Source organism: Pseudorca crassidens, chromosome 2 (genome assembly GCF_039906515.1).
Source record: "Pseudorca crassidens isolate mPseCra1 chromosome 2, mPseCra1.hap1, whole genome shotgun sequence".
NCBI lineage: Eukaryota > Metazoa > Chordata > Mammalia > Artiodactyla > Delphinidae > Pseudorca > Pseudorca crassidens.
Window position 1 is genome coordinate 106,107,359 of NC_090297.1, and position 23,502 is coordinate 106,130,860.

The 23,502-nt window shown below is 38.7% G+C and overlaps 1 protein-coding gene and 1 long non-coding RNA gene across 4 annotated transcripts in view; one reads left to right on the forward strand and one right to left on the reverse strand.

Annotated features, from left to right (window-relative positions):
• LOC137219233 (flavin-containing monooxygenase 5-like) overlaps positions 1 to 14,955 on the reverse strand; it is a 36,814-nt gene extending 21,859 nt beyond the window's left edge. The window contains exons 1-4 of the mRNA XM_067727502.1: positions 14,821 to 14,955; positions 4,651 to 4,839; positions 2,527 to 2,689; positions 836 to 978 (exon numbers count right to left, since the gene is read on the reverse strand). Coding sequence (XP_067583603.1) covers positions 836 to 978; positions 2,527 to 2,689; positions 4,651 to 4,839; positions 14,821 to 14,955 — 630 coding nt within the window. The remainder of the gene's footprint in view (positions 1 to 835; positions 979 to 2,526; positions 2,690 to 4,650; positions 4,840 to 14,820) is intronic.
• The window catches only part of LOC137219236 (uncharacterized), a 53,174-nt gene extending 32,577 nt beyond the window's left edge, over positions 1 to 20,597 (forward strand). The window contains exon 3 of one of the 3 annotated variants that reach the window (XR_010941037.1): positions 18,049 to 20,597. This is a non-coding gene — a long non-coding RNA (uncharacterized lncRNA). Of the gene's footprint in view, positions 1 to 7,146; positions 8,754 to 14,589; positions 14,835 to 18,048 lie in introns of those variants that run through there. The other 2 variants (XR_010941035.1, XR_010941036.1) reach the window with 2 other exon arrangements.
• The last annotated feature ends 2,905 nt before the right edge of the window (positions 20,598 to 23,502 follow it).

The window sequence follows — 23,502 nt, forward strand, 5'->3', positions numbered from 1 at the left end:
TAATAATTTTAAAACAATTTGTGGAGAAGCACAGCTTAATTAAAGTTACTGAAGAACAATCAGGCATTTACTTATTGCCAACAAAGTTACGATTCAATAAAGACGTGAATAACAAAATATATCAATGATGTCTTTTTCTAGGAATTTATAATTAAGATACTTTTTTCACAGTTCAAAAGCTATGATACAAAAAACAGAACAAACAAAGCAAAAAACCTCAAGGACATAGAAATTGCTTTAGTGTGAATGTTATTCTGTGTTACCTAATGGTATGCAAAGGCTGGGGAGAGCTGCTTGCATGTGCTACAATGTAGATGCTTTTCATACTGGTACCCATGTTGTCTCTAGAAGGATTAGACTTCTTTTTTCCATTCGGGAAGTGATGAAGAGTGAAGAGGAAAATTCCTCCAACATCCTATTAGTGAAAAGCTTTCAATGACTGAGTACACTTTCCTTCAGATAAGAGCATTATCACTTCTACTGGCCAACAGGTGATCCACACTCTGAATGCTGCATTCTAACAAGCTCTCCCAGCAATCACCTGGTCTTCTTCAGAGCCAGAAGCACACTCTGAAGAGACAGCTGAGTGAGATTATGAGCACAGTTTGTGGTCATGACCAAATTCCTTAGTGTGAGGCCAAGTGAATAATGGGAATCTAACTTTTAACCTTGGCTCCATCACATCATCAGTCAAAATGTTGCCAACTGAGGTAGTGAAACCAAGCCCTGCATTTGCCATTGGCACTGATGGGCTGTGTGCAGGTATCCGTACACTCTGCTGGGTCCACCTGCAGCTTCCTTGGTGAAGCAAAGTAAATAATTTACTAATTCAAACCTGCTTGGCTGTGTGGCTAATTTCCACAGCCAGATCGCTTCCAGAATTCCCAATGCCAATTATAATGACTCTCTTTCCAGTGAAACTCTCTGAATTCTTATAATCTCGACTATGGAAGTACTGTCCTTTGAACTTCTCAATTCCTACAAGAGAAGGGAAAATAATTATTGGGTGATGGTTTATCTGATATAATTTGTTAAATCATTCACTTTTTTGCAGTGTGTAGAGTTTATGCATATATTCTCCATATGTTCTGCTTTTACTCAGGTGCACTGTTGCCTTTCTGAATATTTTGCCTGTTTCCTTTTCCCATAGCCTAAGAGTGGAACCTTGTGATTTCCTTATCATAAGTAGTCTGCTTAACTCAGGATCTGTTAGTATTTTGGACCTGTGGACTCACAAATCCAAACTGCTTCAGAAAACCTCCATTCTCTTTTGTCTTTTCATCCTGTTTATTTTTCTTTTATTGAAGTATAGTTGACATAATATTATATCAGTTTCTAATGTACAACATAGTAACTTGATATTTATATAGATTATGCAACATACAAAGTTATTACAATATTACAGTCTTTTGACTATATTCCTTGTGCTGTATATTACAGCACTGAGACTGATTTATTTTATAACTGGTAGCTTGTATCTCTTAATCCTCTTCACCTATTTTGCCCATCCCCCACCCCCTCTTTTCATCATCTGTAAATACCTACTTCCATTCCAATTGGAGTACATATATTCTTATATACTCTAAAGTATACATAGAGTGCTTTTTTCCCCAAAGAATGAAAATCCAGGTCAAAGACTGTTAATTAAGCTCTTTCTTTAAGCTTTATTTTCTTCCTTAGAAACTCAATATTTCTGTTTCCTCAATTGCTAAAAAAGCCCTCATTCAGGTTGAAGAAGACATGGTAAATATATACAATGGAATATTACTCAGCAATAAAAAAGAACAAAATACTGTCATTTGCAGCAACATAGATGGACCTAGAGATTGTCATACTGAGTGAAGTAAGTCAGAGAAAGACAAATATCATATGATATCGCTTATATGTGGAATCTAAAAAAAATGGTACAAATGAACTTATTTAAAAAACAGAAATAGACTCACAGATGTAGAAAACAAACTTATGGTTACCAGGGGGGAAAGGTGTGGGGGAGGGATTAACTGGTAGACTGGGATTGACATATACACACTACTATATATAAAATAGGTAACTGATAAATACCTACTGTATAGCACAGGGAACTCATCTCAGTACTCTGTAATGACCTATATGAGAAGAGAATCTAAAAACGAGTGGATATATTTATATGAATAACTGACTCACTTTGCTGTACAGCAGAAACTAACACAACATTATAAATCAACTATACTCCAATAAAAATTAAAAAAGAAAAATTCCCTCATTCAATCTAATGCAGATCAACTTTTATCCTTAAAAAACTAAAATTATTGTAAAACTAAATATAGAGCCTTCTAATTTTCCTCTAGTCCCCCAAATTACTGGTATCTCTACTTCCTAAATAGCGTTAATACAAGTTACCCCATCACTTTTCAGAAGAATATGCAGAATTAGGATAAGCTTTATTTCATCCCAAGATAGGCATCACTCAGACCACATTCCTCCCATTCTTTAGGGATCAGGTCACAGGCATAGTTCAAGTGTCTTCCTTCCTTGTAGGCTACTTACCAGGGAAGCTTTCCAAGGGTAAGTGAGCATTGGTGTGATGGCCAGTGCAAACCATAACTCCATCGAAGACATTCACCTCCTTTTTCCCTTCAGATACCGTGACCACCTCCCATTGGCCTGAAGTGGAGAAATCAGGCTGCTTCTTCACACTGCACACAGTGGTCTGAAAAGAAAAGGGGTAGCCACAGGGCACTATAACCACAGCCTATATAGTGGACATCTTCCCTGACAGGACTGTCCTTGCAGAGGGTAAACAAACGGCTGATACCACATAACAGGCTCATGCAGGGGTATTTGATTTTCATACTCCACAAATCAGAACTTTTTTGTTTGGGGCTGTGGTCAGAGTGAGAAAACTTCCATGAGGCAAGCTAAATAAAACAGAGTTGGCAGACTAATGTTGCACTCTCCTCTGCTTCTAGAGAAGTGCAAATTACTAGTTCTCTGGACCATACCCTAGGGCAATGTGATACTTGAATAAAGTTTGGGCTTCTCTTGTGCTTCTGAGACACTCCATGCACGAAATGCCTATTCCTCCCCCATACCCCCAGACATCCTGAGACCCTCTGATGCCTTCTTACCGCAAGTCCTGTTCTCACTGTCTGGCCTTAAACTTGTGACTGAGCTAGAGGGCTCCCTTTCCTAACAGAGTAGAAAAACATCTCAGTGACTCATATTTTATGTAAATGAACCTCTCTGACTCCCATAAATGCCCATTTTACAAGTAACTATAAAGAAAGAAGGTGTGAGATGGGATAGTCAGTGGCACAATTTTTAGCTTTAAAAAATAATAATAAATATAGTTTACTCTACCCAGGTTAAGTAAACATTAAGAATGTGTTCCTGTGCTTCTAGGGTTTATGCCATAATGTCTTGGTTGACTAATAGAGATACCCCTCTTGTATACCTGAGACATCATATACTACTTATAGTTCCTCTCTATCATGTTCTTACTTTTACACAGGCTGGTGCTTCTGCCTGAATAATCCTTTTACTCTTTCTTCATTTGGAGAAACTCACCCTTCAACATTTAGCTTGGTATTATCTCCTCTAAGAAAACTTCCCTGGTGTCTGATGCCTCATGCCCTGATGGGCTGTGTCCCTCCTCTGAGCTGCAATGTATAGATTTCAGTGGCATTTATCACTCTAACTCTTTATTTTTATAATTATGTTTACAATGAAATTTCTCTTCATTTTTCTATCTCCTTAACTAGACTGTGAAATCACTGTTTTTTTTTTTGTTTTTCTGTCTTCACTGCTTAGTATGGTAACAAACCTGTTTGTTTAAAGTGTTTAAACACAATAAGTGTTTAAAGAAGTGAAGAGAAGGACCACTAGGCTGTAAATGACTGACTTTGGAAGTCGTCACTGGATATTGCCATTTTAATTTTGTCATTAAACAAAAAAAGGCATGATTTAGTAGAATGATCAGAAGGTAGAAGATTTGGGCTTTTTGCCAGCTGTCAGAAGTATTGATTCTTTTATGGTCATGGTTTAGAATGATAGGAATATCACAGAAGACTTTACAGCAGGAAGGAACCAGTGAAGTGATCTAGTACAATAATCTTGTTTTACAAATAAACTTAAGACACATCGGCATTGAGGAACTTACTTGTCTGAAGTCACAAGTTGATTAGTGGTAGAGCAAAGACTAGAATTCAAGTTTTTGCTTCCCAATTCAGTGTTCCTCCCTCTACACCAGAGTTAACTTATTTGTTCCCTCATAACTTTTCAATACCTACTTCACTGGGTTGTTGTGATCACATAAATAATGCACTGGAAAGTACTTCAGAAAGTATAAAAGGGCTAAGCAGCAAGTTGTGGAAACAGAAGGTTTTGAAGTTCCCATGCCTGTCAGTTCCCTTCATTGTTTTATTGTAATCAAATGATATAGAATGAAGGCAATGAAATGAAGGTGGCTTCCTGGATCTGCAGTCAAAATACATAGAAGAGGGACCTTTCCATGAATATTTTCAGACATAGAGAAGACATAGAGTAGAATCTGTCTGGATAGGATAGATACATGAGCATATCAAACCAATCTATACATAAGCACTGGTAAATGAGAACAGTTATTCATTTACTTGAAACTCCGAACACAGAGATACCCACAAAATTCCCTACCTTAAACCGAATGTACTTTAGAAGGTCAAATTCTTTGGCATACATCCTGAAATACTCCAGGATCTGGGAGTTATGCATGAAGTTAGGATAGTGATCTGGGACGGGATAGTCACTGAAGCACATCATCTCCTTAGAAGTGTTGATGATCACTGACTTGTAAATACTGGCCCTTCCTTCTTCAGGTTCTTCCTGCAGTAAATAAAAAGCATTCATAGCAACTTGAGAATTAAGGTCATGGTTTATAAACAGCCAACAAACATTTGAAAAAGTTTTCTGAAAGAAATGCCAATTAAAAAAAGTCCCCTCCCCACAACCCTTCACATCTCCCAGTATTTGTGCCCTCGTGCAGTCTCTTCCCCTTGAATCTAAGTTGTCTTTATGACTTGCTTTTGACCAACAGCATGCAGTTGGAATGATACTGAATGGCTTCCAAGACTAAGTGATAGGTAGTCTTGCAGCTTCTGTCTGGGTCTCTTAGAAAGCTTGCTCTGGTGGAAATCAGCAGCCACGTAAGATGTCCAGCTACCCTGAGACCACCATCCTGTGAAGAAGCCTGAGCTAGCCACATGAAGAGCATGTTTGGGATAGAGAGATGTGCAGCCAGCCCCCAGAAGTTCTAGTTATCCCAGCTGACGTTCTAAATATGTGAGCAGAGGGGTCATAGCACACGTCCAGTCCCAGCTGTCACCTGATTGCCATGACATAAGACTCCAAGTGAGACTGCCCATCTGAGTAATAGTCTTTTAAATAGTATATATATTTCAAAGCCTAGGGAAGTTTCAAAAGTTTCATACGCTTGCCACATTGTTCTCCAGGAAACACTGTACTAACTTACATCCTGTCCACTATGTGTTCTCATTTTACCTCGTTTTTACTAAATTAAAAGACAATTACTCAGTGTTAGCAAAAATGAGGTGAAATGAGATCTTAGTACAATGTTTTCTGGACAGCAATGTGACAAGAATATGAAACCCTTGCAACCTGCCTTTTAAAGAAAGATTCAGCATTGTAGACAAAGATTTATGTTAAAGGATGTTAATGACAGCATTATTTATAACATAAAAATGAAATAAGCTAAATGCCTGCAATATTGTGATTTATAGGAAATATATATTTGGTCATCCAGATGGTCAAAATATATTTCTCATATATATTTGGTCTTTCTCCACAGTTCCTAGCTCAGAGCTCCCAAAACTCTCCTAATTTCCGAAGTGTTGAGAGTGATGAAAAGTACCCTTTGTTATGTTAATATGCTGACTTTTAGAAAGCAACTAAGGATGGGGGCTGGTTACCAATGGAGCAAACCCTGTAATTAGAGGGTTGTAACTTTCAGTTGCCTATCCTGTGATCTCTGGGGCGGGGACAGGGCCTGGAAGTTGAATCAATAACCAATGCCCAGTGATATCATCAATCATGCCTATGTCATGAAGCCTCTATAATAACCTAAAAGAGTGGGGTTCAGGGAGCTTCCAGGTTGGTGAACCAAAGAGATTAGGGGAGAGCGGTGTGCCTGGAGACGGCATGGAAGCTCAGTGTCCTTTTCCCTATGTATGTCTTTCATTTGCCTGTTCCTAAATTATATTCTTTTACAACAAACCGGTAACCTAGTGAGTAAATGGTTTTCCTGTGTTCTGTGAGCAAATTAATCAAACCCAAGGGGTGGGGATGGGGGTGATCATGGGAATTTCTGATTTATAGTCAGTTGGTCAGAAGTATAGGTAAAAAACAACCTGGACGTGAGACTGGCATCTGAAGTCCAAATCCAAGGAAGGGGTCATTGGAACCTCCAATCTGTAGCTGGTTGGTCAGAAGCCCAGGTAATAACCAGGACTTATGACTGGTGTCTAAAGTGGGGTTGAGGAACTGAGCCCTCGATCTGTGGAATCTGACACTGTCTCTGGTTAGATAGGCATCAGAATTGAGTTGAATCCTTGGACATCCTGTTAGTGTTTGAGAATTGTTTGCTGGTGTCTGGGGACCACGCACACACACATTGGAATTGGTCTCAGAACCATTTAATGCCCAAAAAAATTCACTGTAATTTTGAGAACCACTGCTCCAGATCCTTGCTACCTAAAGTACGATCTGTGGACTAGCAGCAGGGGCATCACTTGGAAGATTGTTAGAAATGCAGAATCTTAGGCCCCATCCCAGACCTACTGAATCGGAATCTGCCTTTTAACAAGATCCTCAAGTGTTTCAGATGCATCTGAAAGCAGAGAAGCATTGCTCTAGCTGATATCAAACCCCAGTTCACTGTTCTTTCCCCAGCAAGGTTAACTTCTTTGCTTCCTCAAAAACTTCTACTAACTACCTCATGGGGTTGTTGTAGTGATCACATAAAATAAAGCAGTATCTACCCAGATTGTTATATTAGTCTGTCACTGAGATATCACAAACCATGACTTTTCAACTCTATTATATTTTTTAAAAATTGTTTTGATTATGGAAAATTACCTTAACCAATTTGGACCCCCTCTTCTCTTTTTATTCCAGAAAAAGATATATGGATGTTACTGAACATTGAATGGCCACAAAGGAGAGTGTTCACTGGCTTTGCCCACATTAGAGATGATTTTCCTCCCATTTTTAGAGAAGAATTTTTCAGTTTCAGAATCCTGAATTGATCATTCCCATTTCTCAGCCCCATACTTCAAGATCTCATTCCCTTTGGCTGCTAATGGTGTTTTTACAAGTCTCTTCCAATCTATCCTACCTATTTCAACCAAAGTGTTCTTTCTAGGGTATGGTTGTATCTCTGCCCTAATTAAAATTTTGGATGCTGCCCCATTTTCTCTAGTGTATATTTTTCAGCTTAGGATTCAAAGACCTCCATAATGTCTTATAGTCTATTCCTTATCTCCCCAGCTAGATTGTAGGCCCCTTTACTTGTATTCATGCTCTTTCCCACAGCATATAAAATTATAAATAGCACGTAGTAGATATTTAATAGATGTACATTGAATTATACTGAGAAAGGTACATATAGAAAAAGGAAATAAATTTCACAAAATGCATAACAAACTAATGAAATACATCAAAATTTATTACAAAAACAGTTGAATAAGATATTTTTATCTTATTCACAAAAATTTGCTGTAAGGAAAATTGCAAAATAATATAAAATCAAATGCATAGAGATATTCATTTTATAGTATTTAAAATATCTATTAATTAGAAACCACTTAAAATGCCCCCCTCCCCCAATAGGAAAAGGGTTTAGAAAATTATGGTATCTCAATATGATGAAGAATTTACCTTCCACACCACTCCTTAAGTATCCTGCTAAATTCAAAGCAGATCCTGTCAACCCACTGCTTAATGGGCTCTACTGATTCCATTTGGAAAAGCAAATTTCTTATTTGGAAACTCAGCATATTTCACAATCTATCCCAATCTACCTTTTTATCTTCATTTAGTGCTCTCCTCAGTTAATTTCAAGCTTCTGAGTCATTAAATTGTTGTTGAAACATTCCAGACTCTTTCACGACTTCAAACTTTTGTAACACTACAGTACAGCTTCTTCATTTGGAAAATTCCTATCTATCATTCAAGAGTCACATCAAATGTCACTTCTTTGGAGAAATATTTCTTGTTCTCTCCACTGAGTTAAATGCCCCATTCAACCTCCAAGCTGCCAAAGCTCTCCGCTCATATTGCCATCAAGGCAACTTAGAACACGTGATATTCTGCATTTGTTTTCATGACTATGAGGTACCCAAAAGTAGGATTTGTGTCTTATTTTTTGTAGCTCTATCATCAAAACAGTACCTCATATATAGTGGATGCTTAATAAATGCTTTGAAATGAATTAATGAGTGAATTATAGAGATTGAATTTGGAGATACTTAAAACTATTATTTTGAAATCTGTGTAGAAACACTGAAAATGGCCTATGATATAACTTTAACTGGAAAAAGTAATATGACAAAATGCAAGTCACATTCTAATCACCAAGTATATAATATTATGTATGCCTAGGGCAACTGTATACCTATGTCTACCCATATTTATATAATTACACATTGTATAATGTCTCCCCTGTTATATGAGTATATTTTATTTATTTTAAATCAATAAAACTTGAAAGTAGGAAAAACAAATTGATTTATTAAGGAGGTATGATTTTTTCTTTTATTTTTGTAGAAATGTTGTTTATACTACACCTTCATGTTAAAAACCTTCAGCAAACTAGGAATAGAGGGAAATATCTTCAATTTGATAAAGAACATCTACAAAATACTTGCAGCTAACAGCATACTTCATAGCGAGAAAATGGACAATTTCCCCATAAAATTGAGAACAAGTTAAGGACAGCCTCTCTTACCACTTCTATTCAACACTGTGCTAGAAATGCTAACTAATGTAATAAGATAAGAAATGGAAATAAAAGTATACAGCCTTGGAAGGAATAAATAAAATGATTTTTATTCACAGATGATATGACTGTACAATATCCCAAAGAATTAAAAAGAATTAAAAAAAATATTCCTGAAACTAATAAGCAATTATAGTAGTGTTGCAGGATACAAGGTTAATATACAAGAGTCACTTACTTTCCTATATACCAGAAATGAAAAATTGGACTTTGAAATACAGTACTATTTATAATAACACCCCCCAAATTAAGTGCTTAGGAAAAATCTAACAAAATATGTATGAGACTTATATGCAGATACCATAAAACACAGAAGAAGAAAATCAAAGATATAAATAAATGGAAAGATATGCTGTGCTCATAGATTGGAAGACTCAGTATTGTTAAGATGTCAGTCTTCCCAACTTGATTTGTAGATTCAACGCAATCCCAATCAACATCGCAGCTAGCTATTTTGTAGATATTGACAAACTGATTCTAAAATTTATGTGGAAAGAAAAGAGGCTTAGAATAGCCAACTTTGACCTTAAGTGTGGACTGTGCATAGTGACTTTCTTGCAAAGAGTATAGTATGACAAGGGAGAAAAAAAGGAACAACTTTACAGTGGCAAACCCTGATAAACAGCATCTCAAGCCAGGTCGGCAAGGTTAACATCAATCAATTGTGATAAGTTTGATAGTATGTACCATTGATATGATGTGATAAGAATAGCACTTTACCTCTAAGGCCTTCCTCCCCAAAATTCATAACTCCAGTCTAACCATGAGGAAAACATCAGGCAAATCCCAGTTGAGGGACATTCTATAAAATACCTAACCAGTAATCCTCAAAACTGTCAGGGTCATCAAAAACAAGTCTGAGAAATTGTCACAGCCAAGAGGAGCCTAAGGAGACATGACAACTACATGCATCGTGGTGTTCTGGATGGGAACACCTGGAACAGGAAAAGGCCATTAGGAAAAAAACCTAAGTAAATCTGAATAAAACATGGACTTCAATTTATAATAATGTATCAGTACTGGTTCATTAATTAGGACAAATGTATCATACTAATGTAAGATGTTAATAATATCTGGGCATGGGGTATATGGGAACTCTGTACTATCTTCCTAATGATTCTGTAAATCTAACACAGTTCCAAAATTCAAAGTTTATTTAAACATGTTGTTTATATATAGCACTTTTTTTTAAAAAAAATTAAATTAATGAGTGGTAGGGTCCTTTTGGAACCAAGATGTTTGAGGGGCAAGGGTAGACACATTCCTAACTTTTAAATTCAACTTCATTCATTCTTTCAATAGATATTTCTGAAGTCCCTCTGTAATAAAAACACTATATTAATGCTAAAAAATACAAGTCTGTCCCTGTTATCCAAGGGTTCAAAGTTTAGTACAAGGAGTAGACCTATGCTTTCCACAGCAGGTGTGTTGGGATGACTGAGCTAAATGAATCACAGATCTTACCCCTGTGACAATAATCATATATTTGTATTCTTTTTCAAGCAACTAAGACAACAAAGTGTTATTGTGTGTCAACAAAAACCTTCAAGCCCTTCTAAACACCTGATTGGACCCTACGTAGGGTTCATCACTGTCAACTCACTGCTTTATAAAAGAGAGTGAGGGCAGAGCAGTACTGGGTCAGTGAGTGGAAAACGAAGCTTCTGCTTCTGCATTTTAGTATTTCCTACCATCAGTGAATAATCTGCCCTCTAGAGATGTATCTTGATTCCTGCCTAAGCACATGACTCGCATTGAGTAGGAAGTTCATATGAGAAACTAGAGAACAAGGGACGTAGGGTAGTGTAATTGGAACTGAAGGGACTGGAGGCAATAGTAAGGGCAGAAGAAAGGAGAAAAATGACTCCCCTTCAGTGGGAGGAGTGAGAACAGTGTAGATCTTCTGTTCCTTTGACAGACTCTCAGAATCCCGTGGGACAGAAGCTGTCTTAGGACTGTTGTTCTCAGCGTTGTCTTCACACTGGACTCATCTGGGGAACTCTAAAATACTAATGCCTGGTCCTTACTCCCAGAGACCCTGTTTTAATTGCTTCTTGTCTAATGTGTAGACAAGGTTGAGATCTGCTGGTAAGAGGTCGTGTGGTGGCCCCGGAAAGCTCAGGGCACCAGAATTTATCCCATCCACCTCAGAAGTCCTTTCTCCACACATCCTTAGCTAAACTGCAGAATGCCTGAGGGCAGTGGCAGGAAGTTATATAACTCTGTGTCTCCACACCATCTAACAAAGTCTGAGCTTCAGAAATGTTTGTTCAATGAACTGTTACCGATTTTGTTTTAAAAATGCAATGTCATCCTCATTAATCACCTGGGAAAGCTGGGGTAAAAGCTGAAGGGCAAAGGTTTCCATGTTGGCTGCACATTAGAAATAGCTAGTGGAGAGCTTTATTGGCACCCAGGCCAATAAAACCAGAATCTGGATGGACTGGTATCAGTATTTGTTAAAGTTTGTTAAAGTTCCCCAAGTGATTGTTCAGTGTTGCAGCCAAAGCTGACAGCCACTGCTCTACAGTTACCCTCTTTTAAGTATTTTTGTATCCATTCAGTTGTCTTTTTTGGGGGGGGGTTGATATATTTAAGAATTAAAAACACCCATTCATCTAAGGGTGTTTATTACTTAATTTCATATTTTAAATTAAAATGTACTAAATATGCCTCATTTTACATTATATTGTATCCATATGGTACCTTTGTATCACATATACACTTTAGAACCTCACTACGTGAACTGTAGTTATCAGATCAGCAGCATCAACATCACCTGGGGCTTTGCCTGAAATATAGAATCTTGGCACCACCCCAGATTAATGAATCGGAATGTACACTTCAGCAAAAGCTCCAGTGATTCATGTGCACATTAAAGTTGGAGAAGCACTGCTTTGGTATGCTTTAAGGATTTTTAAAATTCAGATTGACTAAAGAATATTAAAAATTATTTTCCAGCAATACATGCTCATTAAAACCTCAGCATTTCATAAGAGATTTATCATTTTAAGCTATTTCGTTCATAAAGTAATATTGTAGTGTGAAAATTAAAGTGATATGTCTCACATTTCTACCGACTTTTCACCATCAGTCTGGTCTAACTTTAATGAGGAGATCAAGAAGAAAGAAATTTATATTGAGTCCCTGAGACCTGTTACAAGAAAGAGAAAATGGAAGCCCTGAGTTGCCAGTGGCTTACTGGACACCCGGTAGCAATGGTGGAATTCCAAAGTGCTTGGGACGATCCTATATATGAAACCCCCAATGAATTACAGAAAATTTAGGGGGGGTAGGATGGGGGAGAGGAAGGCTCCAAATAACAAGCAAGGGGGTCACAGAAAAGCAGATCTGAGGCAATTCTTGAGGAAACCAGCATCAGCATGTAAAACATGTTTAATCTGCAATTAATGGATGTTTATAATACCTCAGTCTCCACAACTGTGTAACTGTGGAATATGTGAGAATGAAGGTCTCTATTTCACAAGCATTCTAAGCAGCCACCCAAGATATTTTGCTTCCCTAGGATTCATTTATAAAATGTAAATATATTTGGTGCCTAATATATGCCAGGCATCCCCCGTGGCTCTAGAAATATAGTGGTGTTTGTGTGTGCCTTTATAATATATGTAAAATATATGTATGTTGTATATAATGTAATAGACACAGATGTGGTCTGTCTTAACAGCAGTCAGAGCATTATGATGAAATATAGCTTATTTATTTTCAAGAAAGCAGTTTATAAGGTGCTGAAATTTTGCCAAGAGTATAATCAGAAAACACTCCAAATTGGGTCTTTAACAGAGAGGAAGTTTAAACCACTTTGGAAATAAAACCTGATAATCAGGTAGGATGGTGGACCCTTCACTAATTTCATGCCTGGTCAGTAGTTGCCAGACCTGGCTAGGATGCTTACCAGACACCAAATGTGTGGGCCACACTCTAGGCCAACTGAATAATAACTGATGTTTAGCAATTATTGTGCCACTGTTATTAGTGATGACATGAGTATTCATTCACTTAATCGCCACAATAACTCTATGAAGTGGGTGCCAATATTATCTCCTTCTTAAAGATGACAACACAGAGGTACAGAGAGGGTTAATGGTTTTCCCCAAGGTCACAGTAGGATTTGAACCCAGACATGCTCTTAACCTCTACACCATGCTGTGGCTGGATTTCAAAAGTAAAATTTCCTATTTATTACAAAATATTTATTAACAGTCTTTTCAGCCCATGCCCAAGACTGATTATGACCGAGGCATGCATGGTGTGCTAAGGAGTATCCACCCTAGATCCGAATAGGGACGATTGTCAAATAGAGTTAGTCCCCAAGACAGAGCCCAGATGCAAAACAACTGTACTGCTGTTCTACTAAGGAATGCTATGAACGAATGAAACCACTTTTAAGTAGCTGGCCAGCACCGTGTTCGTTTTGTGAAATATGAAACAAATCTGGACACCTTAATACACTTAAAACACTGGCTTAAAAAGTGAGTTGAAAAGCAAACCCAATGGATGTTGCTTTGGAGATCAGTTAAGGAGGGTGATATTCTTTGACATATAATAAGCTTAACTATCATTTAAGTAGGAAGATACCTTAACTGTTAGTAACAAGTTGCAGGACTCGGTGTGCACATTAAAGCAACTCAACTTTAAAACTGAGTCTGTGCAAGGATAAGAAAACCCAGTTGCAGGTGCCCTCTGCCCTTCTCTGAAGACAGGACTACTGCTTTGATTTCTCAAGTGAAGGAAAAGTGCAAAGCAAGGAAGGCAGCCAGATTTTATATCCTATTCAAGCACTAGAATCATTAGAGAATTGTTTAAAGTAAAGAAGGAAGGAAGCAATGAAGGAAGGAAGGTAAGAAAGAAAAGAAAAAAAAACAGTAAGGTTAGAAGAGATTGAAAAGGGGGATTCCTGGAAGGAGTTGTAAGCAGTATTCTAGATCACTTACCGATGAACGCAGACCAAGAGCAACCACTTTACATGATGCCATTCTGCTACACCCCCCTACCAAGATTGTTACCCTTTTCTGGATAGCGGCAAAACTCATTACAGACAGTGCCCAACTTGTGATTTTTTGACTTTACAATGGTTCAAAAGCAATACACATTCCATAGAAACCACACTTCGAATTTTGATCTTTTCCTGGGTTAGCAATATTTTGTAACATACTCCGGTGATGCTGGGCAGTGGCAGCTTCCAGTCAGCTGGAAGGATCAGGAGGGTAAACAACTGATAGACTTACAACCATTCTGCACCCAAACAACCATTCTGTTTTTCATGTTCACTACAGCATTCAATAAATTACATGAGCTATTCGACACTTTATTATAAAATAGGCTTTGTGTGAGATGATTTTGCCTGACTGTAGGCTAACGTAAGTGTTTTGAGCACGTTTAAGGTAGCCTAGGCTCAGCTATGGTGTGAGGTAGATTAGGTGTATTAAACACATTTGTAACAGGATATTTTCAATTTACGATGGGCTTATCAAGATGTAACCTCATTGTAAATCAAGGAAGATCTGTAAATGAAAATGATCTCTGTGCCATTTTCACAGACATCAGTAAAGGACAAAACGAGTGATACCTGCGTCCCATTTTGCTGCCAGCATAGGGAAAGAGGAACCTGCATAGAACCTGAGGTGATGGCTGCTGAGAGGAGGTCAGCAGGTTGAAGTCTGGCAGGTTTAATCACTGTGAAGCCCATCATACTTCCTGACACGAGGTAAAATCTTATGCAATGGTTCAATACTTGGCGAGAGCTCCAAGCATTAAGGAACAAGATTTACCTGAAACCTCCACAGCCCTCCGATGTCATCAGTCCCTTCAAAGCAGACGGGCTCCAAGCCTTCTTCCAGGCAGCACTTGATAGACGTGAGCCCACTCACTCCTCCCCCAATCACAGCAATTCTTTTCTTGGTCATGGTCTCCAGAGATCTTCACCGGGCTGGGTCAGTGTAACCTGTCCTAAAGAAAGGATGACAAAAGACAGAAAGCACACATCAGTTAACACCTTTCAAAGAAGAGCTTGAACGTAGCACTTAGATAAATTCTGCAGCAGCAGGTGCCTTTGGGGAACCCAGATTCCAGTGTCCTCATGGACCACCGGGAACTACTACACCTTGGACGAGTGAGCCCTGTGCCTGGAAGACCCAGAGCTGAGACCCAGAGCTGAGAGCTCTGCTGCGGTGCCCGACCTCGCTGCCTTTGCCCCAACACTGGCAGATCCTTCAGCTGCGATCAGGAGGGCACTGCACTTTCAGCTCTTTGCAAAGAAATGTAAAACAACAAAGTACAAACAGCAACAATAGCCAATGTGGAGGGGCTGTTCAGCTCCACCTCCTTTCAGCCAACACACCGCCCACTCAGCAGCACCCATTACCCCCACAGAGGGGAGAAAACGTGGGCCAAACCTGCTCTGGGCAGAAATAATTAACCCTATGGCCTCTCTGTTTTTCACCTGCAGTTGCTCGCACTCTCAGCTACTCTCAGGGGAGACCCTAGGGGCCGGAATCTCCATCACCCACCCTTCCCATTCACTTTTAACTTCCTGGTGTTGTCTTACAGTGACAGACTCCTACTGGTGAAGGGAAACTGTCACCAACAACCCTGAAGCAAGTCTTGCTGAAAAGCTTAAGCGGAGAACATGTCTTTCAGGAGATCTGTCAGAACACATCCCAGGCCCTCGTCCACCTCTCCAAGCCAACCCCCAACCCCACAAATCGGATCTTTGGTTCCGTGCTACGGGAAGAAATTTACTTTAAAATACCCATGCACTGAGCTGGGCGCTGGGGCACAGTGGGGAGTGAGGGGATTAAGTTTCCTACTTAGAGGAGCTTATAGTTTAGTAGAGAAGACTGATACACAAACATAATTTCAAAAAAATAAAAATACTGTGAAAAAGAACTTTCCTCACACAGCTACCTGTGTGATTACAAACATAAAATATCCACTTTTAAAATGTAACAAAATTTTCAAATCATTCAGCAAAGACCAATGTAATGGATATAGGATTTCATATACTGGGTCAGAATCAGGGCTTATTCAACCCAGGAGTCTATTTTGACAGGTGTAAGGGGTTCTGGAAGAGCTGGGTTGTAACCGATGCCATGCATCTCTGTGCACCTTATACTACCCCCTGAGTCCACCTTGCTGAAGATGATGTGATGCCAATAATTCCAGCACTGGGTTTTGACTTACTGACCTGGTTTTGACTTAGTGACCTCACCCCGAAAGTATCCTTCCCAGGCCAATGGGTTATTTCTCAAGGGTTTACCTTATATGGTGCAAAAGATACAATGGGAATGGATCATATCTTTTGGGAATGCACACATATAATCCTCTTGGCAACCCCATGGAGAAAGTACTATCAAGTAAGAAAAAGTACTTGTACTTTCAAGTAAGTACTATCAAGTTGTTACTTACTTGCAAGTAAGTGAAAAGACAGGTAGGTACACCTGGCAGTCTGGCTTCAGGCCTGGGCTTCAATCACTATATATAGTCTCCTTTATGAGAATATTTTTACAACTTATTTAGCCACAAGTCCTTTGTCCATTTCTCATGTCTCTGTTGCATCCCTTTTCTTTGCCTAGCTCCTGCCTTTACAGTTTACACTTTAGTTGAACTGCTTTTAGCTATTGCCTTATTTGAACTTCTTTAAAATATGTTTAAAAATAGATCTTTGGTTTGGGAAATCATTTGGCTTCATCAGGAAGTCTCCTGTTCAAAATATGGTTGAATTATATGAACACACACACACATGCACACACACAGTGGGGAACACAGGACATCAACATATCCTAATGGGAGAATAAAGGGAAAGAAGCTTAAGGATAGAGTTATATATTTTTTTCAGTAATTAAAAAAAGTGTTTTTGTTTTTTGATGTGGTTCTGTCTTTTTGATATGGTTCTTATTATCAAAATGTCATTAATCTCTCAATAGTCATCTTAAGACAAGCTAATCAAAAAGTTCATATTTTTCTTTAAAAATAAAAGCTCCTATTTACTTTTGTTCTGGATTCTCTTCTCACTTTGCTCCAGAAATCCCTTATTTAACTAGTGTCATCACCATCAAATACCATGAAATAGAATGTCTTTTGTCACCAAATATCTTTTCTGCTGTCTAAGGCTACTTTCTCCTAGAAAGAAAAAGCAGGGGTTTGTTTTGTTTTGTTTTTTCCAGTTACCTAAATGCATCTCCCTTGAGATTTCAAAAATATTAACCTCTCTTCTTATCCCGCCCCAAGATTTATGGCAGTGGAAGGGCCACCGAATACTAAAGAACAAGAAGTTCTCATATAATCATCCTGTTTCTAGTAGACCATGGTTTATTGGGTGTTGGAGAAGTTAGTGACTTCCTTTGAGTTAATGAGTTGCTGGACCACAAAAAGCCAATCTGAGTCTGAGGGAGATGATTGCAAGTCACCCAGAGATCCCAGAATTTGAGCTGGATGCAGCACCTGGATGAATTTGGAGTTGTCTCCCTTGGGGTGGGGATGAGCATATCAGGAGAAGGATGAATACAGAATTCTAGTGGCCAGAGGGGTGTCAGACAATGCTAACTTTTCATTAAAATCTGTTTTCCTCATATTACAGAATTATAGGACTGTAGCTGGCATGGGGCTGCCCAAATAGCAACAGTATTTCCCAGTTTCCCTTGCAGCTGCACGTGGCCATATGACTAAGTTCTGTCTAACCCATTTAAAAGGCAATGGTTTTCCCTGGACTTCTGCTCACTCTTCTTTCCTGTAGCCTAGAATAATGATAACAGAGAGATGTTTGGGAACTATGTATTGAAGTAGGTCCACCATCAGATTGGGGCCCTAAATGACTGGATCTTCTAATCTGGTTCTATTAAGCTTGGACTCTTACATGAGAGATAAGTAAATTGCTATTTTGTTTGTGCTATTGAGTTTTTAATTTTGTTTTTTACAGCTGTTTAGACAACCCTAATTAATATTAGTATCAACATTCTTTGGACCTGTAACTTTTTAAAGACTGATATCTTTCATAAAAGTTTTCAGTTATAGGGCTTCCCTGGTGGTGCAGTGGTTAAGAATCCACCTGCCAGTGCAGGGGACACAGGTTCGAGCCCTGTTCCGGGAAGATCCCACATGCTGCGGAGCAACTAAGCCCGTGCGCCGCAAGTACCGAGCCTGCGCTCTAGAGCCTGCAATCCACGACTACTGAGACCACGTACCACAACTACTGAAGCCCACGCACCTAGAGCCCGTGCTCCACAACAAGAGAAGCCACCGCAATGAGAAGCCTGTGCACCACAACGAAGAGTAGCCCCCACTCGCCGCACCTAGCGAAAGCCCACGTGCAGCAACAAAGACCCAATGCAGCCAAAAATAAATAAATTAAGAAAAAAGATTTTCAGTTATAAATGTGAACTTATACTATAATAATGCCTTTAAAAATAAAATTCTGAAAAGAGTATTTTAATGCAACCATTTTACATATGGGAATTTTAACTTATAAATGAATTACTTGGTTAATTTTGGATGTGTTAGAGATGCCTAGTTATAGGAAAACTGATGAATACTTTTATAAACTGAATATTAATCTCTCCCTACTGAATCAGTTTTACAATTTCAGAACAATACAAGAATTACTTTTAAAACTTAATATTGTAAAATGTAATTTTAATGCTCTACTACTTTGTGTTTTGTAATTAATTACTTTTACACCTGGCAAATATGTTTTATGTTGTTTTTAAATTACTTGTAAAATGTTTTAAACCTTGACTCAAATTTTCTCTGTTTAAGCTAACTGCAGATTTGCAAGTGAGTATATACAGGCTCAACTTTGACTAAAGCTTTTCTACAGACAAAAGGCAGGCAGAGGACATGGGGGTGGGGGGAGGACCATAGCGTCCTGCTCCATTTCAGCTGTGCTTCCTGTGCATCCAGTGCTGCAAGCCATGCTCTAACACACAAACACAAGTAATGGAAGAGCCTGCCCTTCGTGATTTTCAAAGATGATTGGAAATACAGAATATAAACCCATTAAAAAGATTTAGAAATACTTAAAAATACCATAAAAACAAGAGGAAAATCTCCAATGAAGAAACGACTGGGTTCTAAAAAGTTAATCAATTTTAACAATTTTAATCAATTGTTGAAAATCAGAATACATTTTCCCATAGAACCAATGTCATTTTTTATAGTTAAGGCACTGGAAATATTGTAAAAACCAACTGAAGCACAAAAGAAAATCAGTTAAAATTCTGGGTCAGTAGGAATGGAAGTTTTGTGGTAATGGCTCATTCACATTGAGAAGAACACCACTCATATCTGATGAGTCTCTGGGGGCTCTTGTCCTCCCATTCAGTCTTCAGGCACAGTGTCCTTGTGGCTTGCACTTCAGAGACAGTTGAGACTTGTCCTAGGGTGAGGACAGGGGAGATCATGAGAAGGAGATGATTCTAGGTATGGTTCAGAGGTAGAATGACTGTAATGATGGATGTGGAGCAGAGGTGTCATACAGAGAGTTTTCTTGTGCACATTCCCAGCCAATATCCACCTCCAGAGGTAAGCATTGTTTCCTTTTGTTTTTGTTTGTTTTTTATTACTGAGGTATAATGGACATGTAACATATTAGTTTCAGGTGTACAACACTTGTGCATCTGAATATTTGTATATTGTGAAATGATAACCAAAATAAGTCTAGTTAACATCTGATGCTTTTATTTGTTCTCAAACTTCAAATAAATAGAATTACATAGTATATACTCTCTGTGCTTGGAATCGTTACACAATGTAGTGTTTTTAAGATTTATCCAGGTAGTTGCATGTATCAGTAGGTTGCTCTTTTTATTTGTATGAATCTATAATTTGTTTATCCATTCTCCTATTGATGAATATTTGGATTATTTCCACTTTTTGGTGTAATGAAGAAGGTGTTTTATTCTTGAACAAGTCCTTTTTGTGGACGTCTGCTCTCATTTTTCTTGTGTGCCTAAGAGTGCAATTGCTTGGTCATAGGGTAGGTTTATGTTTAACTTTAGTTGCAACTGCCAAAAAGTTTTCAAAAGAGGTTGTGCCATTTTATACACTCACCTGCAATATATAAAAGCTCCAGTAGCTTCATAGCCTCTCAGCACTTGGTACTGTTCGTCATTCTTGTGGGTGTGTGGTATTATCTCATGGTGTTTTTGATTTGAATTTCCCTGATGACTTATGATGTTGAGCGTCTTTCCATTTAATTTCTTGGCCATTTGTATATCTTCTTTGCAAAGTGTTTGTGAAAACGTTTTGCCTATTTTTTAAAAGCTGAGTGATCTTATCATTGAGTTGTAAGAGTTCTTTTTTTTTTTTTTGCCGTACGCCGGCCTCTCACTGTTGCGGCCTCTCCCGTTGCGGAGCACAGGCTCCGGCCGCGCAGGCTTCGGCCGCGCAGTCTCCGGACGCGGCTCACGGGCCCAGCCGCTCCGCGGCATGTGGTATCTTCCCAGGCCGGGGCAAGAACCCGTGTCACCTGCATCGGTAGGCGGACTCTCAACCACTGCGCCACCAGGGAAGCCCCTGTAAGAGTTCTTTGTACAAGCTGGTTAAAAATTCTTTGCAGATATATTTATTTCAAAATATTTATTATTTATTTATTTTTGGCTGTGCTGGGTCTTCACTGCTTTGCGCGGGGGCTTTCTCTAGTTGCGGCGAGTGGGGGTTACTCTTCGTTGCCGTCAGCAGGCTTCTCATTGTGGTGGCTTCTCTTGCTGTGGAGCACAGGCTCTAGGCGCGTGGACTTAAGTTGTTGTGGCACGCAGGCTCAGTGCTTGTGGCATGCAGGCTCTAGAGCGCAGGCTCCGTAGTTGTGGCGCATGGGCTTAGTTGCTCTGTGACATGTGGGGTCTTCCCGGACCCGGGATCGAACCTGTGTCCCCTGCACTGGGAGACAGATTCTTTTTTTTTTTTTTTTAATCTTTATTGGAGTATAATTGCTTTACAATGGTGTGTTAGTTTCTGCTTTATAACAAAGTGAATCAGTTATATATATACATATGTTCCCATATCTCTTCCCTCTTGCGTCTCCCTCCCTCCCACCCTCCCTATTCCACCCCTCTAGGTGGTCACAAAGCACCGAGCTGATCTCCCTGTGCTATGCGGCTGCTTCCCACTAGCTATCTATTTTACGTTTGGTAGTGTATATATGCACATGCCAATCTCTCGCTTTGTCACAGCTTACCCTTCCCCCTCCCCATTTTCTCGTCCATTCTCTAATAGGTCTGTGTCTTTTTTCCTGTCTTACCCCTAGGTTCTTCATGACATTTTTTTCCTTTAAATTCCATATATATGTGTTAGCATACGGTATTTGTCTTTCTCTTTCTGACTTACTTCACTCTGTATGACAGACTCTAGTTCCATCCACCTCATTACAAATAGCTCAATTTTGTTTCTTTTTATGGCTGAGTAATATTCCATTGTATATATGTGCCACATCTTTATCCATTCATCCGATGATGGACACATAGGTTGTTTCCATCTCCGGGCTATTGTAAATAGAGCTACAATGAACGTTTTGGTACATGACTCTTTTTGAATTATGGTTTTCTCAGGGTATATGCCCAGTAGTGGGATTGCTGGGTCATATGGTAGCTCTATTTGTAGTTTTTAAGGAACCTCCATACTGTTCTCCATAGTGGCTGTACCAATTCACATTCCCACCAGCAGTGCAAGAGTGTTCCCTTTTCTCCACACCCTCTCCAGCACTTATTGTTTCTAGATTTTTTGATCATGGCCATTCTGAACGGTGTGAGATGATATCTCACTGTAGTTTTGATTTGCATTTCTCTGATGATTAATGATGTTGAGCATTCTTTTATGTGTTTGTTGGCAGTCTGTATATCTTCCTTGGAGAAATGTCTATTTAGGTCTTCTTTGGAGAAATGTCTATTTAGGTCTTCTGCCCATTTTGCGATTGGGTTGTTTGTTTTTTTGTTATTGAGCTGCATGAGCTGCTTATACATTTTGGAGATTAATCCTGTGTCAGTTACTTCATTTGCAAATATTTTCTCCCATTCTGAGGGTTGTCTTTGGTTGTTTATGGTTTCCTTTGCTGTGCAAAATCTTTGAAGTTTCATTAGGTCCCATTTGTTTATTTTTGTTTTATTTATTTTTATTTCCATTTCTCTAGGAGGTGGGTCAAAAAGGATCTTCCTGTGATTTATGTCATAGAGTGTTCTGCCTATGTTTTCCTCTAAGAGTTTGATAGTTTCTGGGCTTACATTTAGGTCTTTAATCCATTTTGAGCTTATTTTTGTGTGTGGTGTTAGGGAGTGATCTAATCTCATACTTTTACATGTACCTGTCCAGTTTTCCCAGCACCACTTATTGAAGAAGCTGTCCTTTCTCCACTGTACATTCCTGCCACCTTTATCAAAGATAAGGTGACCATGTGTGCGTGGGTTTATCTCTGGGCTCTCTATCCTGTTCCATTGATCTATCTTTCTGTTTTTGTGCCAGTACCATACTGTCTTGATTACCGTAGCTTTGTAGTATAGTCTGAAGTCAGGGAGCCTAATTCCTCCAGCTCCATTTTTCATTCTCAAGATTGCTTTGGCTATTCGGGGTCTTTTGTGTTTCCATACAAATTGTGAAATTTTTTGTTCTAGTTCTGTGAAAAATGCCAGTGGTAGTTTGATAGGGATTGCATTGAATCTGTAGATTGCTTTGGGTAGTAGAGTCATTTTCACAATGTTGATTCTTCCAATCCAAGAACATGGTATATCTCTCCATCTATTTGTATCATCTTTAATTTCCTTCATCAGTGTCTTATAATTTTCTGCATACAGGTCTTTTGTCTCCTTAGGTAGGTTTATTCCTAGATATTTTATTCTTTTTGTTGCAATGGTAAATGGGAGTGTTTTCTTGATTTCACTTTCAGATTTTTCATCATTAGTGTATAGGAATGACAGAGATTTCTGTGCATTAATTTTGTATCCTGCTACTTTACCCAATTCATTGATTAGTCTAGTAGTTTTCTGGTAGTATCTTTAGGATTCTCTATGTATAGGATCATGTCATCTGCAAACAGTGACAGCTTTACTTCTTCTTTTCTGATTTGGATTCCTTTTATTTCATTTTCTTCTCTGATTGCTGTGGCTAAAACTTCCAAAACTATGTTGAATAAAGTGGTGAGAGTGGGCAACCTTGCCTTGTTCCTGATCTTAGTGGAAATGCATTCAGTTTTTCACCATTGAAGACAATGTTGGCTGTGGGTTTGTCATATATGGCCTTTATTATGTTGAGGAAAGTGCCGTCTATGCCTACTTTCTGCAGGGTTTAAATAAATAGGTGTTGAATTTTGTCGAAAGCTTTCTCTGCATCTGTTGAGATGACCATATGGTTCTTGTCCTTCAATTTGTTAATATGGTGTATCACGTTGATTGATTTGTGTATATTGAAGAATCCTTGCATTCCTGGAATAAACCCCACTTGATCATGTTGTATGATCCTTTTAATGTGCT